General features: G+C 43.2%; 1 protein-coding gene across 2 annotated transcripts in view; it reads right to left on the minus strand.

Annotated features, from left to right (window-relative positions):
- Window positions 1-211: 211 nt before the first annotated feature.
- cux2b (cut-like homeobox 2b) overlaps window positions 212-19,131 on the minus strand; it is an 88,436-nt gene continuing 69,516 nt past the window's right edge. Inside the window, exons 6-22 of one of the 2 annotated variants that reach the window (XM_068566385.1) lie at window positions 18,789-18,948; window positions 17,632-17,711; window positions 17,013-17,079; window positions 14,590-14,638; window positions 13,752-13,856; window positions 12,206-12,397; window positions 12,027-12,085; window positions 11,890-11,938; window positions 11,567-11,666; window positions 10,486-11,115; window positions 9,289-9,390; window positions 8,252-9,090; window positions 5,744-5,909; window positions 4,975-5,280; window positions 4,691-4,879; window positions 4,311-4,587; window positions 212-4,148 (exon numbers count right to left, since the gene is read on the minus strand). In XM_068566385.1, the coding sequence (XP_068422486.1) occupies window positions 3,332-4,148; window positions 4,311-4,587; window positions 4,691-4,879; window positions 4,975-5,280; window positions 5,744-5,909; window positions 8,252-9,090; window positions 9,289-9,390; window positions 10,486-11,115; window positions 11,567-11,666; window positions 11,890-11,938; window positions 12,027-12,085; window positions 12,206-12,397; window positions 13,752-13,856; window positions 14,590-14,638; window positions 17,013-17,079; window positions 17,632-17,711; window positions 18,789-18,948 (4,187 nt within the window). In that variant the 3' untranslated portion in view covers window positions 212-3,331. Of the gene's footprint in view, window positions 4,149-4,310; window positions 4,588-4,690; window positions 4,880-4,974; window positions 5,281-5,743; window positions 5,910-8,251; window positions 9,091-9,288; window positions 9,391-10,485; window positions 11,116-11,545; window positions 11,667-11,889; window positions 11,939-12,026; window positions 12,086-12,205; window positions 12,398-13,751; window positions 13,857-14,589; window positions 14,639-17,012; window positions 17,080-17,631; window positions 17,712-18,788; window positions 18,949-19,131 lie in introns of both variants that reach the window. The other variant, XM_068566384.1, reaches the window with a different exon arrangement.

Below are 19,131 nucleotides of genomic sequence, written 5' to 3' on the forward strand. Positions count from 1 at the left end.
GAAAACTAACTGCCCTAACTGGTCAAGGATATATTATGTTTTGGATTCATATATTATGTATAATAATATATATGTATGGCGGTGAGTTTTTGTAGTGTTTTTTTTAATTTATGTTTTGCAATTTATTAGTTTGCATGAATTGTATTGCATGTATCTGTAATGTTGGTGATCATTCATCACTATAAAGAAATAACAACACAACACAGCAGGATCTTAAACAATTATGTATTGAATGATGGCTTACATATGCAAATTCAATTCAAAGAGGCTCGGCACACCTTTGTCCATTCTTCAACATTTACTTGCCTTACATGTTAGGGCATTAGACTGTTATTCAAGCCTGCAGGACACTTCTCTTTATTGACTCACAGCTGACTTTCAAATAAAACATTTTCGTTGTGACAAACCCTCAGTGTCAGAGTTGTAAATATTGTATGTATATTAACAACTCTGAATACAATCATTCAAATTTTGTTAACCAATTGCCTCATTATTTAGTGACTGATGTCAATTACAAAATAACAACATCTAATGTGTGGAGCTTTTGTTACTGGGCTTTTGTTACTGGGTAACAAAAAGCCCAACACCCCTCTTGAATCCTACTTTACCACAAGACATTACTCCTGCGAGGATAATGCATGAGGTATATGATATGGCACAAAATAATCTTGATTTAAATATTTACCTGGAAGTAAGTTATTGGGTTCTGATTTGACTGGATTCATTCTGACTTTGTGAGAGCCAAATTGATCAGCTGCACCATGCATGGACTTCACTCATGTAAAAAGACTTTAAGTGCTGATTTAATGTCCCTGTGCAAGAACAACACAAAACACAGTCCTATCCCTTGTAATGAGACCAGAATGGATTTGCATGCAAAACAATGAGATGAGCTTTACATGAAGAGATAATGCATTTAGATACATTTCTTTTTCAGTCATATGTCCATGTTACCATGAAAGACCATGACATCTCCACATTAGAAATGACACCGCTAATCATACAGTATATTATGCACACAAAAAATGGTGGTACGAAAACCAGAGAAAAATCTTCTGTGGCTCCAAGAGAAAACCAAAACAGTATTTTAGAGAGCAAAGTCTACTGATCTCAAAAATGCAACCCATTAACATCATTCTGATAGTTCCAATCTGCACTGTACTTTGACACATCTGTGTAATGAATTACAAAACAGCAACAGCTCTCCAACAAACCAGGAAGTTGCATTTCCTGTATACTCACAACTTCCATAGAACCTTTTAATATTTAACGGAGTCATTATCTACACCACATAATGTTTAACGTAGTCTCCACCACTGATGAGCGCAACTGTTTTAGTAAAGCTTTAAAAAGCAAGACTACCCTGAGAGAAGGTCTAAAACGTGGGCAAGCTTGCCAGACCAGAACTGGCTTGAATGGGTTTGGTTTATTAAATCTGTACACTCTATTTCAATATAATCAGCACATTTTGTTCCAAGAATGTAAGATTTTTTTTTTGTAATTGTGTAATATATATCTCTACATAATACAATCCAAGTCCTCTGAACTATGTAGACATGTGCAAGTGTTTTACTACCAACTTCAACAATACAGTAAAGGCAAAGACTTGTGGACACTAAGTTAGGATAATGTTGATATTTTAAATTTTCTTGATTCCTCACAATTATCAAAAATCTAAGTGCTGTAAGTAGTTCATACACGAGGTATTGAATATCTAGTTAACTGTTCTGAGTATAAAATAGAGGCAAAATACATAAAGAACATATTGCAAGCATGACAAAGAAACTTCTACAGACACGATACACAAGTGGTCAAAGATAATATGAGGGGATACCTGTAACCTTTTGTGTACTTGAATATAGTCTACTTACAGATTGAATGTTTTTATGTTGATGAGAGGTCATACTGCATCTTGCACTCAGATAGCTTTTGCCCACAGGGAAATCAATTCACAGCAGGCAACCTTTCATATCAAACTGCCCAGCTGAACATCATTTCAGTGCTCAGCGGTTGAGGCGTTGATCAACTACGTATATTCTAACTACAATAAATGACCCATTTTGAGAAAGTGCACTCAATCAGGTGTTACCTGTGAGGAGGATCATATTACACACATTTAACAGAATTATTAACTCCCTATCTCTTCAAACAGCAGCATATTCTTTGTAAAAGACAGATTTTGCTCATTAAAACTCGTCACTTGTGCACGTCCGAGCCATGATACAGAGTACTTTCCCTCCATTGATTCAAATAAGTGTGGGTCATGTTAATGTATAAGAATGAAACGCATGGTCATAGCATGATGTGCATCAACATAATCTGAGGTAAACCAGGTGTGTCTTGGCCTGTTACAGTCTGAGAACCAAAGCCTTAGAGGGTCAGAGAGGTAAGTCTGAAATAAATCATGTAAACTGTGCTCATGTGTAGTGAATGTTTCACTTACTACCAAAAGCACAAGGGCCCTAAACTGTAAACCTCAAAGATTATACAAAGAAAAAAAATTAAAAAACACTAAGTACTCTACTCGTTAGATTTAACGTTTCCTTTTTTCATATTTTTTGCAGGGTTTTCAACTTTTTTTTTCTTCAGTTGTTTTCGCTCAAGTATAATCACAGGTGACTAACTACAGAGGGTAACAGGGTCAGGTGAGTACCATGCTACATCAGGTTTAGAGAAGGCTATTGCAGACAATTCTACAACATGTACAACCACATTTTATACGTGAGTTACAAATATTTCAAAACATATCACCAAGAAACTAAGTACATACAAGATGTTGAATATTTAGAGTCTTAAAGGACTATCCCTCAGTCAGTATTAGGATTTCATGTTACTTGACTTAAACTGTCCAGTCTTACAGACGAAATCTGAAAAATTGCTATTCAAAAAGTAGCAAATTTGGTCAATGTCTCTTTTCAAATAGTTATAGTGCTTTTAATGGCTTAAGACAGGGGTCTTTTTTTAATCTCACCCAGTGGCAATCAACAGAACTTCAGTGTACATTTTATGACACCATAGCTGCAAAGGTCTTCATGTCAAGTCCAATAGGTAAAACAACAGCTAGTGCTGTCACATATATTTCAAAGTAGTATGCATTATCAAAAACAAAACAAAAAAACAACAAAAAAAGAAATACACAATTATAAATTTTTTTCAACTCTTCAAGTTCTTGTAGGGAATTCAGCCATATGTTATGTTCTGCGTTCCCGTTTCTTATAAGTTATCAGTCTGAGAGGACAGGCCTTCAGGAGCCAGGCTCCGTTCAGGCTTCTATTTGAGACTCTCCTATGTGCCGCGAGGGTCTCCAGCACTAAATACAGTAAAAGGGGACTTAAAACTCCCATTCCAGTGTTTCTTCTCGATTGGCTGCTCTCTCTAGCCTGTGGATGATGTTATTGAGGTTGGCCATTTTCTCATTGCGTCTCTGAGAGCTTCTGTTGAGTTTGGGGCTTTGGAAGGGAGGGAGCTGGTTAGGGTCCAGGCTGTGATTGGTGCTCGTTGAGGGCGGATTGGGCAGCGAGGGCGATATGGGAGCAGAGGAGGACGGAACGGGGGAGACTGACATCATGAGGCCGGGGGAAGATGCAGCAGAGGGGGAGTTGAGGGACACCTCCAGGCTGCTGCGGCAGGACTCTGATGAAGCCTTGAAGCTGACGGGGTCAACAGGTGACTTTCCGGAGTCTTCTCCCTCGTGCCTGGACTGGATGGATCTCTGGGGGCCGTCTATGGAGCCTGCGCCAAGGTAGAGCCCCTGAGCCTGGCCGCTTATCCCCTCTTCCTGCCTCAGGCTTTGGCCAGCCGAATGGGGCTCGCGGCAGCCAGCGACGGAATCCTCGCGCTCGCTTTTCAACTGCGGGAACTGTACTGCTGTGGAGAAACACTGGACTCTCGACTCCCGTTTCATGGAGCCCTCATTTCCCTCCTCCCTCTCGTCTTCCCTGTCTGTTGCCTCCTGTTTGACATGAGGCAGTGCGGTGTTGGCGCTAAGAGGAAGGCTGGAGTGGATGTGTCCTGAGAGCTGCTGCAGCCTCCACTCTTCTCCATCAGAGTGGGGGCTCCGCGTCACTGAGGGGGAGTAGCTGTGGTGCTCGACATCTGTGTCGTTGTCTATTAGACCCTCCATCAGCACCTCCCGTCGCATCCTGGACCTGCGCACAAACACTACTGTTAGAGAGACAAACACTCAAGTGTCAGGATATTTAAGTTTTAAATATACATTTTAGGTAGTTGCAGCTGAAAGGAAAGGTATAATAGCGATGAAAACAATAGAGCTAGCCCTTAGCAAACGTTAAGAAGGTCATTGGACTGGCCTGTAGTTGTGGAACCAGTTGATGACAGTGTTGGTTTTGAGTTTGAGCTGGGAGGCCAGTATCTCAATGGTGTTTTGAGAGGGGTAGGGCTCCAGGAGATAGGCTTTCCTTAGGGATTCTTTCTCCTCAGCTCCTAGCACCACCCGAGGCTTCTTCGCCTGGCTGTAGGGGCACAGGTCCAGCGAGGCCAAGGCCGGACTCACACACTCAGAACGGGTGCTGGGCGAGTCGCTGTCCGAGCCGGTGCTCAGCAGCCCGTACCGCCTTTTCAGATAGGCTGGAGGGAAGACAGCGACATTAAGTGTAAAGGGATTACAAAACACAAACAAGCTCCTCTTGTTGCAATGAAATATATTACAGTATACACTCTGGGTCCCCACCTTTCTTCTCCATCTTCTTCATGGCCCTCAGCTTGTCTACGTTGTGAGGATCATTGAGCCACAGCTGCATGCGGACAAATGGCTCTCTGCCTTTCAGGCTGAGTTTGTGCCAGGGTTTGGGCCTAGAGAGCAGGTCAGACACCGAGCCTTGAGTCAGGCCCAGGATAGTCTCCCCGAAAAGACGCTGGCCTGTGGGAAACAAACAAACACAGCAAATCTCGGATTTATACGTCTGAATTTGTAAGCAGTGTCCTCTGAACCCCACAGTGTGAACTTTGACCCACCTAGGTTGTTGTCTGTTAGCACCTCCTTGACCTTCTTGGTAATGGCGTAGGTGTCTAGCTCCAAAGACATGGCCACGAGCTCTTGGATACCCAGTGGGTTTGTGGGCTGATGCAGGGCCATGAGGCCAGGGGTGGATTTCCCTCCCTCTGAGTGGGGGGGCAATCCCAGGCCCAGACCCTCAGGCTGCTGGTTCTCCTTGCTGCTTTCCAGGGAGAGGCTGACAGGCTCAACCAGAGGACTTGGGTGGCTCTCTGCTGGGCTAGGAGGCGGGGAGGGCGAGGAATGGGCCGTCACTGGGCTTTTATCTGGAGAATGAAGGCATCACAGAAAAACTGTAAGTCTAACTGTAAGTGCCATCTTGTAAAACAGGGCCCACAGGTTATATACAGCAGCAGACAATGACTTTTAATTTACATAGCCATAGCCCAATTCCCACTGAGCGGAGCTACCTAGGTGTCAGAGATAGGAACTTCAGTCAAGGTTTCACATTTACAAAATTACTCCACAGAACTGCATGCTGGGAAGTCCTGTCAAACTCCGGCGTGGAGAGTTCATAAATGAGTTTAGGCTATTGCGCCCCCCCCCCCCCAATATATTCTGTTCCTCATGTGGCCCCCTGGGAAAAAAAATAATTGCCCACCCTTGATGTAGAGTCCATTTGACTTTTGTTTATTTAGCTTTTTTTTACATTTGTTTTTTGCTACTAAAGTGTCTTAAGTGTGCCTTACGCTTCATGTGTGTGTGTGTGTGTGTTAACTGCAGTCTCACCCAGAGCGTGGCTGTGGTTCGGGGGCTGGCTGAGGCTCTGGCCTAGCATGTCCAGTAACCACAGCTGCATCCGGATGAAGGGCTCCCTGCCTTTCTGGGTCAGCTTGCTCCAGGGTTTGGGCCGAGACAGCATGTCGCTCACGCTGCCCTGAGAAAGCCCCAGCACCTGTGTCATACAATATGCGTTAATATAACGTACCAACACGGGCTATTAACAACACATGAGTATACAATGGTTGATTTCCCAGACTATTATCACACAAGAACAAACTCTGTTTGCCTCAGTGATACACTTTTAGCAAATAACCACTAGAGGGCAGCAGCATACCATAAATGTTTAGGTTGAGGCTATTCAAATACTGTTCAATAAATCCAATTCTTCAAAACATTTAAGTGCCGATAGTTTCTATATGGATTCATTTACAACTAGAATATGTGTAGACATAATCCAATAAAGTAATGTGATATTTTGCCTTTGTGATATATGGATAATATCACACACACACACCAGAATTGGTTTGTATAAAATTAATATTCTACCAATTTGGAACTCAGTTTAAAAATATTTTCCGACTGTCAAGTATTTACAAAAATGAATACCTCTCACACAAAGGCCTAAGCTGGAGATTTAAGCCTTGAACCCTGAATATCATCAAAATTAAATCTGCACCATGAAACCTAAATGTGTTTATCTATTCCACAGAGGATGTGAAAAATATTAGATTTTCTGGAAATAAAGCCATATTTTCCGGAGATGAACTGATACTTTTATAAACATAGAGTAGCTCTATTCAGGAACAATGCTTATAAAAGGCAGCTTTGTGAATTTCCTCTTTGGCTTCGTATTTGTTGTGGTGGATGGTTCTGATACTATAGATAAAATGCAAGCTTTGAACATCAATTCAACAGTTTTTAATTAATTTAAGAAACATCATCACCCATTTGAAAAAGCATTTAGCTTTTGTGACTGAATAAACCACATTTGACTGATGTCTGGATTCAGATGATTGACTACAGATAGATAGTTGAATACTTATAAACTTTACCATCAGAGTCAACTAAATACCTCAAAACTCTGACTCTTACTGCCTGGAAAGACTTGCGAAGCCACCAAACCTTGTGCTTGTGCGACAAAAACACGAATACTTTACTTTAACATTTCAGCACTTTATCCTTACAGGATATTTTTTAAGCTGCCGCGTTGTCAATGTCAAATGTCTGTCATGTTTTAAGACGGCTGTTGTTTTTGTGATGTTTTCTCTAACGTTAAGCAACAGACTGTAGCACTGTGCCCAAATCAAATCCCCCTCTAGGACTATAAAGTTTTCTCCATCTCGAACACAGTTAGAGCTATTTATGTGCAGAAAAACAGTGGAACATCTTGTGTCTGGCCTCCCAGAACCACAAGGCACAAAAGATCTCAGCAGAACATCAAACGAAAGGCAACTGAGGACAGTTGATGGCCCCACAATGAGAGAGAGAGATGGAAAAACAGGATTCAAAGCAGAGTAGCAAGGTGGAAACCATTGCCCTCTGAAGGCTTTTAGGATAATCGCCCTAAAGACTCAAGAGAGACTAAAGGTGCACCTTTTCAAAAACAATGCAGGTTCTAGTATATCTGGTATAACAAATAACAATCCAATAGGACTGAGATATGCAGAGCTGTACCTGAAGCACCTGTAGTATGATCATCATACCAACAGTCAAACATGATCTTTTTTAATTGTTAATATTAAGGGAAACATGAACTCTGCCTAGAGCTGAAGTCTTTTACTACGAGATTAAGATTCAAACCCCAAAAAGAGATCTGAGATGCTGAACAAACTAGACAAGTTTCTTCCATAGCGACCAGGGTTGATTCTTCCTCAGTGGGTGAATACCATTACATTATGAAACGTGTTGGGCTGCGGTTGTTGCTCCTAAAGTGGCGCAGCCTTTTATTACATTTAAATGGGGGCAATTGCATTTTCACATGGATGATCCGATTGTTGCGTTTCTTTGTTCCTCAGATAAATAATCAAATGTGTTTAGTCATAAGACCTCACTCGGTCAATATTACATGCACTTTGAAGATCTGAAAACATTCTGTGTGACAAATTTGCACGGCTCTGTATCAGCGGTTTCACCAAAAACAAGTTTGTGGAGCTGCTGTGGTTTGTGAAACCCAGATCATGGTGCGTATTGAGGCGGGGGGAGCAGTGTCGAGAGCAAAACTGACTTTACAATTTGATTTGTGTTCTTCTCTTATCCCTGAAAAATGCATATCTTCATGAACATCATTGTAGACAAATTGATATATTTTCATTAGCATATTATCATTATTACCTATAAAATAATGAATTCAGTTCAATACACCACAGTGTTTATCGTATTTTATTACAACGTGATTGTTCTCATGCCTTCCACCTTTGTTGCGGTAAGAACGGATTCTGCGGAGCATTAGCAGGCTGCTGGTTCTGCTGCATGCATGAGTTGTTTTGTTTTTAATGATAAAGAGCAACATCTGACCTTTTCACCAAAGATCCTCTGACAGATGCCGTTCTTTGCCAGCTTCTCCTTCACCTGCCTGGTCAGCTCAAGGGTGTCCACCTCTCGGTACATGTACATCTCGTACTGCTCTGGGGTCAGCGGTGGCACGGTGGGCTTGAGGGCACGGGGGATGTACGCTGGGTAGTAGGAAAGCCTTCCGGGGCCGGGCCCGGGGGACTCTCCACTTACCGATGTGTCTGACTCCACTTTCACCTCCACCGGCCGGCCCAGCCCCAGCTCGTCCTCAGCAGCAGAGGCCTCCTCGCTGTTGGGGGGACATTCTCCGTTCTCCAGGCGGGGCCAGGGCCGGGGCATGGCGGAGGGCCCGGAAGAGGAGGAGGACAGGGAGGGAGAGACTGAATTGAAGGGCAGGGAGCTACCGATGCCACTGATCACCATAGACCCTCGCTCATGAGACCAGTGTTGGTCGAAGTAGGTGCCCACTTCACCGATCTCCGTTTTGACTTTGCGGATGATGTTCTGGACAAAGGCGGCCGGGGAGAGGACACTGAGGGGCGTCTGTGGGCTGCTGATGGGGTTGGCCGTGCAGACTGTAACGCAGCCTCCCTCCTCCTGTTTGATGGACATGGGTAGAGGCAGGACCCTGGAGCGCTCTGGGGGCCCCAGACGCTCTACCTGAGGTCCTATGCTAGCAGTTGGGGCCCTCCCGCAGGCCTCCATCTCCATCAGGGCGTGCTGCTGGGCCTCCATCTCCCTCCTGGCCTGATCTAGGATGTTCTTTATGGTTTCGTCAGAGCTGCTGCCTGGCCCGTTACTGCTTCTGCCTGATGAGCTGTTCAGAGACGACTTGGCTTCACCTAAACAAGAAAGACCCACAATCTGACACTGATGCGTTCTCAACTCACCTCTCTAATTTAGGTGCAAAGAAAAAATTGTGATCCAAATTCATCATAAAAAACAGTAAACATCATAGTTGATCATTTAAAAAAAGAAAGAAAGAAAATCAATCAATATGGCTTTTTTTTAAACTATGACGTATGGTTCTTCATCCTCACCTCCCCTCTGGGACTGGATCTCCTTCTTGGCCTGCTCCAGGATATTCCTGATGGCGTCGTCTGACCCAGTTTCAGGAGTTCGGATGCGCGGAGTGATGCTCCCTGCCACAGAGGGTAACAGAAAGAGATAGAGGAGAGAGGAGGGGGATGAGTGGGATGGTTGATCAGAGAGCAGTTCCAAGGCTTTGCTTTTGACTGGTAGATCAATGGCTGCCTTTGAGCGCGTGCTGTCTGAGGTTGCAGTATACGGGAAGCTCAACTTTCAAAAGCTGTGAATCTAGGGAGAAAACAAAGTTTAAAAGTAACACTACAAACATGGCAGAGGAAGCAGCGATGAAGTCAAGGATGAGGTCCAAGTAGATTAGACGGTTTAAACGTACACAGGTCCAAAAGCTGAGCCACCAAAACAAGATGGCATGATGACATCTGCTCTAAAAACTTGTTGGTACAACTCTCAAAACTATTTGATTTTTTAAGAACACAGTTTTGGTGGCTTTGGTCACCTATGAAGACACTTAAAGACCTAAACTATAAAGCATTAGTCTACATTTCTCTTATTGTCGACAAACACCATGAAAAGACCAAATTACATATATATTTACATTCTTTTTTATTTTTTTAAAGGGGTCATAAAGTCATCTTCCAACAGCTGGGCAGTATAGATTTTAGAAAACCTTTGTCAAACAAGAGTACATATTTGATTTATTGTCTCTATTAAGCTGCGGATTAATAAATATCTGTTGTTCTCGTGTGTATTTCCAGCAACAGGACACTGTATGTGGGATTGACTCAAAATAAACTACAGAATCTATTTTAATGACAATGAAGGCCCCTGTCATCCAGTACAACGGTGTGGCTTACTGATGTGTTTTTGGACAACAATGGAGCACAAAGGATGGATATATATCAGGCTTTTGACTTCTTAGTCAGATAAATTCATTGTTGCTTTTGGTCTATTCATAGATTTGTATATAGAATATCACCAGACTCATCCTTTAACTGTCATTGTAAACGCATGCAGCGGGTGAATATAAATGCCATTTGATTCACACTTCCAAAACAATGGTTTAGAAAACATGGTGAAAGAGGTGACTTGTTTAAAATCCATCTTTATTGCTCAGGCGACAAACACAAATAGAGCGTTTTCATCCTCGACTGAACCTGCACACATTTACCATCACTGTCGTTTCCACTCACCTCTCTGTCGGACCTGGATGGTCCTAAGTGCGAGGATGTTCTGTTCATCAGAGAGGAACTGCTTCATCTTAATGAAAGGTTCTTTGCCTTTCACAGTCAGCTTCCTCCAGGGTTTGGGCCTTGCCAGGATCTCGCTGACCGAGCCCTGGGAGAGGCCCAGCACGTAGTGGCCAAACACTCGCTGGCCAATGTTATGCTTCAGCAGCTGCTCCTTCACCTGGAAGGCGATCTCTGCCGTGTCCACTTGGTCATCGTCTCCCGCCGTCGAGCTGCCGCTTTCTGACTGGTCGCTGGGCAGGCCAGCGTCGACACTGCCCGACCCCACGGAGCCTTGGGTGGCTGACATGAGGGCGACTTTGGCTGCATAGAGGGCGGTGGGAAAAGCCACGAGGCCCTCCTTTTTAAAGTGTGGGGAGAGGAGCTGCTTGTGAAGGATGTGGTCTCCTGACAGTCTGTCCCCGGAGCACGGCGAGACGGAAAAAGGACGCGGTAGATCGTGGCTGGAGGAGGAGCCGTCCAGCGTGGGGGGACCAGGGCTGGGGGAGGCGCGGCCATCCGCGTTAGAGGAGGACGAGTGGGAGCCGGGCGGCCTGCCAGTCTCCCTCCCTGCATTCTCAGAATGGTCATCATCTGGTGACAGAAAACACATGCTCGCTGACTGAGCTCAAATACAACACATGCTGGTTACTACGAGTGTAAATAAACCTTGTATTTATGATCTAGCTGATAGCAGATACATCCATTACATCAGTCCCAATGCTGGACTCTGACCCGGTACATGCTGTTATTTGGCATGCGCCTTAACCCCTAGGCTACTAAGGCACTTCAAGATATTTTAAGAAAATGGACCCACTCGCTTTCTAGCTTTGCAAACGCAAACTAGTACATTTTGCAGGCTCAGTTTATGCAAAGAGATTTAACCATTGACTCAATAACTGATTAACCAATGAGTATAAAGCAATCATTGAATTATGGGGAGCTTTTAGAAACTTGCTGCTTCTAGTTACGAATTGTTCAGTTATCTGCTTAAACTAGATTTTATAGTCAAAGAAATCCAAACCTGAGAGACGTTCATTTTTACCAATGTTGTGCAAAATGCGGGTCTTTTCCACCAGGTATTTGTGAGATGGAAGAAAGGCCTCTTTATCCAGCAAAATAGCCTCTGCAGCCTTGGCAGAATCCTATACACACACAAAAACACACACGAGAACAAAAGCTGTTCATTTTCGATTAATCAATTGCAGCGGCTGTAGATATCCTTATAATGAATGACGATCAATGAAGCATGCAATGGCACTGCTGTAGTTTTTCTTCCCCGACACCAAGAGAACATTAAGAAGAAACCAAAAGGTATACACACACACACACACACACACACACACACACACACACATATAAATATACCTGGGACGAGCTGCCATTTGCTGAAGCCATCTTCATGACCTTTAGGATGCTACGGACAGAAACAAACGTGCAGAGAAAGTCATGTATTTGGACTAAACGCCACGACCTACACGTTCAGACTCCACTAAAATGATCACCTGAGTTCAGTTTTAATCTCTTCATAGTCCATCTGGGATTGCAGTTTAGCTTCTAATCTCTGGAATGGAAAAACAGAAGCAGCATGTTTTAATTCATGTAGATGAAAGTCTCATTAGTCATCAGGACGGAGGAGGTGTTTGCCATGTTCTGTCACCTCTCACACGTCCCAGCCACTCACCTCGATGGCTTCCGTCTTATAGGCCAGCTGGCGCTCAAGCTCTCGGATCTGATTGGCCGAGGTCTCTTGAACTTCCTGTAGTGTGAACTGCAGCCGCTGAATGTTTTCCAGAAGTCGTAGGATTTCGCGGTCTTTAGCCAGCAAGGCAGCCTCCAGCTGTGAGGGCAACACCTCGCCGTTCTCGCTCTTCTCCTGACAGGGTGAGAACGAGACAAAGTGTGTGAGAGGGAGGGGAAAAAAAGCATAAAAAGGAGCATGGCTGGGAGAAAAGGTGAGAGGCCAGCCAGCGAATAACAACCTCTGCAGTGTTCATATAATTCAAGCAGTTGGAAAGTGAGAGAATTTTACTACAAGTTACCATTAATATCGTATTTAGATTTTTCCATGTTCATACTAGACTTTGTCATCCGATGATTTGTGCGCAGTGTGTTAGTAGTAATTTGTTCATTTTAAAGACCAGATATTTATGATGTTTTAAAACTTTAAATGACAGGTGATGAAGGTAATGTGCATCTTTACATATTAGTTTCTCCATAAACTAATATAAGTTAAGTTAACTAATCTTGTTTAGTTACTTAAACACGGCCAGATTCTTGACGTTGTTTTTAAATACATTTTTCCATTGTGTTGTCCTGGGTGTTGCTGTTATTTACTTTTGTACATATATCTATGTCCTTGAGGGGTCATTGGGGAATAAACTCTCAGTCAAAAAGTAACATCACGATAGTAGAGATAATGTTGAATGAGGAAGCAAACTACACAGTGGAAGAAATTTTGATATATAGAACCCCACAAGCTGCCAAAAATATGATCTACAATCTAGAATAACCGCTGTGTTTGTATCTCTCTACATCTTTATCCCTCCAAACTGTCATCATTTTATCTTATTAGACACTTTGAGACTGAAACTGTCATAATTAGCATTTTCATTTGAAGTTATGGCTAAAATATGTGCTGTGTGAGGTCACACTAACTAAATCTCGTCAGTTCATCTTTGAGTCCGAGTTAATGCTTGCGCCAATATGATAAAATAAGATAGTACTTTCCTTAATGTATCAAAAGTAAAAGTACTCATAATGAAGAAAATTGTACCCTGTCTGTATTATATTATGATACATTTTATAATGATACAATATGTATGGTATTATCATCAGCATGCATTAACATGTAAGCAGAAAAATGTTGAAGCTGATCATCTTATTTTAAGACTAAGATTTTTATAGAATCTGAGAAGTGACAAGTTACTCAGATGTCAGATATATATATATATATATATATATATATATATATATATATATATATATATATATATATATATATATATATATATATATATATATATATATATATATATATATGTAGTGTATATGTGTAGTGTAGTACAATTACAATCATTTTTCAGACAGTACAAAGTAGCATGAAATGGAAGTAATAAAGTAAAGAACAGGTATCTAAGGTACAGTACTTGAGTAGATTAATTCAGTTACATTCTACCAGACGTGGTCAAATATAAAATAAAACTCAGATCAAGTCACATGATTCTTACCCTGCTAGCGCCCTCTGCTGGATGGCAGCTCCCAGTGGTGGCTCTCTGGCCACTGGCTATCTGTTCCTTGAGCCGCTCCACTTCCCTCTGGGCCTTTTCCGCTCTCTGTGCACAGACATGGCATCACAGCGTTACCGTTTCCGTACACTGGCCGCATCAATTGGCTAATGAGATGATCAAGGTGAGAGCATATACATAAATCAAAGGAGGCGCCCTTGCTCTGAGATTTTAGAGCCGAGTGAAAGCCTGAGTCGGGCCCCGTGCAGACGAGTGCAGCCACTCGGTTTATTCTGCTGAGGGGGCTGTTTAGTCAGCCCACTTTATTCCCCAAACTGTTTACCTGCTCTGTCACACCCGGCCTGCTAATTAATGATTCATTTTGAGAACATTTATCTAGGAGCTGCTGGCAGAGAGCAGCAGAGGGAGGAAAAGAGCATGAGAGAGAAAAGCAAAGGGGAGAAGAAAGGAGCAGAAGAAAAGAGGTATCACCAGGAAAGGAAGCAATCAAGGCAGTGAGATAACTAAGGACCCCGGCGTTTGGCGCTCCGGCATCAATCGCGCTCGGCAGTCTGCTGTTCTCTGCTGAGTGGAGCCGTGCTGCCGTAGCGCCCACCGACGGGGGCTCAGGTTTACACTCGCTAATCACACACTCATGGGAGGGGAGATGGAGGTGGGAGGAAGAAGGGGACACACACACACACACACACACACACACACACACACACACACACACACAGGACGGAGGGTGTCTAATTAAAGCCAAGGCTTGATTACAGGAGTGATTACCTTAACGAAGGAGCATCTCAATCAGAGAAGTGCAGAGGAAGACTGTACTCACCTGGTTTGCTTTCTCAAGATTCGCCATGATGGCGTCGACCTCCTCTGCCCTGGAACAAACACACCGAGTCAGATAAGCGCGGGATGTTCACAGCTATTATATTATCACAAGTTTTGTTGATAAGGGACATTTTTTTCTCTTGCCAACCAGTTACTCTTACACCACTCTTAGTCACAATCTCAGATGTATACAAATGTTAAACTTAGAGGTGTCTCTAATATTTTATCCACCACATTTTTATCATTGAGGGTAGATTAAATATTAGAAGAACTTCACAGTATAACACTGTAGAGTTACACAGCACCACAAACTACAGCCTCCGAAGTGTCCGGACAGTTGAATCAACACCTCTTATTTTAAGGACTGTTTATTACACTGCATTAGGTGTAGGTGTACCTAATAAAGTGGCAAATAATTGTATCGCTGCCCGTTTGTTCACTTCCGTACCATACAGCACAACTGTAGCCAGGAATTAAGAAACAATGGAGGCCGTGAATCCAGATTCCTGCAGTGTAACACACCTCTATTGGTAACATTTTACCAGCCAGCCAAAACAAGTGTGTCATTTTCAATTTGAATCATTTAACTTAACTTTTCATTTGTTTCCCCCGACAGCATTTCAAAACTTTATATAAAATAACAGCAATGCCCTGGTAAATAAATATTAAATACCAAACCAATCACATTAAGACATTGAGTATGACAAATATCATAATCCATCGCAAATTGTGTGGAATGGTTGAATATAAACTCCTCTACAGGTCACTGCAAATCCTCGATACGTAGACACAGGTCATAAAATGACCTCTGTGTCCTCGATTGTAGCTCTGTCTCGATAGACGTACAGTGCAGATAATTCATATCCTCAGAGCTCAAACATCCCACCATCAGAGTAGACTAATTTAAACAGAAGCTCAGCAGGATTATTCATGAGGTTTGTTTGAAGTTCAACAGTTTCTTTTTGCACACGTGGGACCTGCTTTTCAAAAGGTAGAAAGGGATGAATTAACGAGGATGCTGTGATTGATTTAAATATGCACATAGGTTTTTCTCAAGTTTCTGGACACAGTAGTCCTTTTCATCAAAAGAAAAATGTGTTGAAAGAACATATTAGACTTTTTTAATCCACATTAAAGAAGCTACATTCAGACGAACCTTCATCCTCTTTCATGTTCGCACTTAACCGCTTTTAATTGTCTGACGTCGGGCTGCATAAGTTCCTGGAGTATTAGTGATCCGATGGAATCATTATGTCAAAAAAGAAAAAGACAATACTATATCTGACATGTGGAGTCAGGCGGACAGTGAAACTGTATCAAAACCAAATCTGCCGGCGTTAATGAGTATCAGAGTTGTGTGGCGCAGCGCTGGTTTCAGAGGGTCTTGGCGATGCCCCGGTCCCATCAATAAGGCCGGGATAGATGGCGCCCTGCTGACAGCAAGCACTAACAGGTGTCAGCTCCACGTTTAATGAACTTGTGCAGTACGGAAAATGTTTTGTATTGATTACCTGCTCAGCTACTCAAGCCGAAGCAGACAAATTGTCTTTCTTATCAACATTGAGGAAACAGTCAGTGAGAGTAATAGAGGCCGGCCCGGCGTTCAGAGGCTCAGGGTCAGGGAGGGGAAACTGCAGCTGGGAGATCTGGGGGTCGGGCACAGGGGAGTTTGACCAGGACAACGTAAACACGCACGCACGCACACACACACACACGCACACACACACACACACACACACACACACACACACACACACACACACAATGACAGACAACATAACAGAGATGGTCTTTCAAAATGCAGCGCCACACGAAAGGTAAACCCAAACTGAAAATGTGTCCAATCCAACAAAATGGATGGCAGTGGGTCTAGAAACATCAGTTCAATTGCGCCATGGATTAAGCCTGGGAGAAAATCCATTAGCAGCGGCTGACTGTGCTCTGGAGCACAACCCAAACAAAGGAGTGTTTACTTTGAATGTCTATCGACATCCTTCATACAAGCTCAGATTCATTTCGGGCGTGCGGTGGATACATTGCGCTCAAAGACCAGGACAAGGTAGAGTGTTTTCTGAAGCAATCTTTAAATGGAGCAATTCTTCTTGAGGGCTGTCATGGCCCAGCTGCCAGTGAAGGCAAACACAGACCTCTCTCATCGACCTGCATTAGTGGCTGAGTCACTCTTCGCCTTTACAATGGCATTCCTCAGCTTTACGCTGGACATGAGTTTATGCAGGCGAAATAAAGAACAGCGGCTTCAGCACTTCAAATGTTACAACGAGCACCAGTGAGGCAGGCCACAGAGGATGGCAGTGTGTGTAACAACGGCGACACGAGGGAGGAACGAAGATTTCTAAAAGTTTGTCCGAAACACGTGTTACAGGAACGGCCATACAAAATGTAAACTCGGAGGCAGACTCTTACTTGTTGGTCATCTCCTGGTTGTATTTACACCGCAGGTCCAGCAGCTCCGTCTGTGCGGTGTCCAAAGCTGGTGTGAGACAGACAGCCGGAGAAGTGAGATATTAACTTCCAAAAAACACACAAACCATGACCTTAAAGCTATACTGAATTACTTTGGAACTAAAATGTATGTCTGTCCTCCGATTTCCTCCCAACCGTTCACCCGATCGACTTCACACTTGGCGGCTGTATTGCTGATGGACCGAGGAAGTGCAGCCTTGTGGGTGAAGTTGTTTGAATGAGCAGTTTTCACAAAAACTGCAAGCAGCAATATCGAAGGCTAAGCAATGAGCCCATTGCGTATTGAGCGGGCTCTGCTCTGGCCTTTTTGAAACACAGGTCATTCTTAGTTCAAACATTAGCAATGTGGGGACACCGTGAACAGAATTCATTGAATGAAGATGTTAAACTGTTACACATGATGAACACAACATGTAATTCATCGACGTGTCAGTTTGAACTTGTGTCAACAAAGCAGCGGGGGTGTCTGTGTTTCACTTCGCAGTCACTGTACGTGTACGGGATCAGCTTGAAATTAAATGTACCAGCTACAGTACGTGTCAGTGTTTAAACCACTTACATGAATGCAGAACCTTGATCTCCTCCTCGGCCTCTGATAGTCTGTCAGCCAAACCAACATTGCCGCTCTGCTCCTCCTCCCTAGGATAAAAAACACTGTTATTTCTTTACATCACGACCACACATTTAAAGCCAGAGCATGCATCTTAATGCCACGAGACAGAAAAACATGTGTTAATCCCACCCTTCTGCTAGCTAAAAACAGCAAGTGTGACAAAGTTCACAAAGATAGATTTTGAAAGCCTTTCAATGTTGCTGTTGCTGCAAGCGTGTCACTACAACCCAACATGTCCCCAGAACCAGCTAAATGGGGGCATTTCGGCATTATTAAACAGGGTTTCAAATGACCCATAATCCTTTGAGTTTTTTTATATCATTAAAAGTTGGATATTGTTGCCTCAGCACAAACATAGATTGAGAGCATCTCTACTTTGAGAAAATGTTCAGAACCTTTGAGGGTTAGCTGTGACAATATTTAAAGTTTTAACACATTGCCTCTTTCATATTACACCAAAATTAATCTCTTAATCAAATGTAAGTGGTCTGTGCTGTCAGGATTGGTTGACACATTAAAGGTTCAGTAGGCAGCTTGTATAAAAACAATAACTTTGTCATATTTGCCTAAACTGTAACTATATCCTGAAGTGTCCCATTTGCAAGAATCCACCTTGCCCGAAGGAAAAAAAAAACAATCACAGCCGAGCAGTCTCCAACGCAGCTGTCAATCACTGCTCGTGAGGCCCGTGAACTCAAACTCTCAAACTAGGCAGCACAAATGTTTTCAGAAACTTGAGATCGTTTTTGACCCGGCCGCCATGTTAAAACAATCGAGCCGAAACCAAGCGCCGCCCACTGGCCAGAGCAAACTCTCATTATCAGAATCTTGATTCATATTTGATCAGCACTGACTAGTCCGACAGCTCGATTGGAGTTTGCGAGCAGTGACTGACAGCTGCGCGAGAGACTCCTCGGCTTTAATTGGTTGTTTTCCTTCAAGCGAAGAGGTTTCTTGCAAATGCTATTAGGAGCACTAAGAGGTTTTTTGTTCACAGATTATCTTTCTCATACTCTGCTTTCAGGATTATTTTTTGATGTATGAAGCTAATGTAAATCAATAATGATTTTCAGTAAAAAGCAGGGCGTGGTTCTGGTTCTCACCCTCGGTTCTCAGCTCTGTCCTGGTAGTTCTGCTGTGGGGAGCCTGGGGCCCCGGGAGCCGGCGTGCTGTTGGGCGTCATCAGGGAGGCTGGGGAGCTGGATTCTGGAGCCTCCTCTGTCAATGCTGCCCCTGAGACTGCCGGACTGTCCTCTGACGGCTCTGTGTGGAAGAGAAAGGCCGGCATTAGTTCTCCAACATCAGCTCGAAAATAGTCACCTGTTTAGCCCAAAATCCCTATTTTCCTCTGACCTGCAGTACTGTTTCTCAATCTAGATTGTTTTGGTGTGGGTTGTCTAATTTTGGAGATATTGGATGTAAAGATGTCTGTTTTCTCTCAATTAT

This window comes from Clinocottus analis, unplaced genomic scaffold (assembly GCF_023055335.1).
Source record: "Clinocottus analis isolate CAN_PGR_092001 unplaced genomic scaffold, fCliAna1.0.p SCAF_7, whole genome shotgun sequence".
Lineage (NCBI taxonomy): Eukaryota > Metazoa > Chordata > Actinopteri > Perciformes > Cottidae > Clinocottus > Clinocottus analis.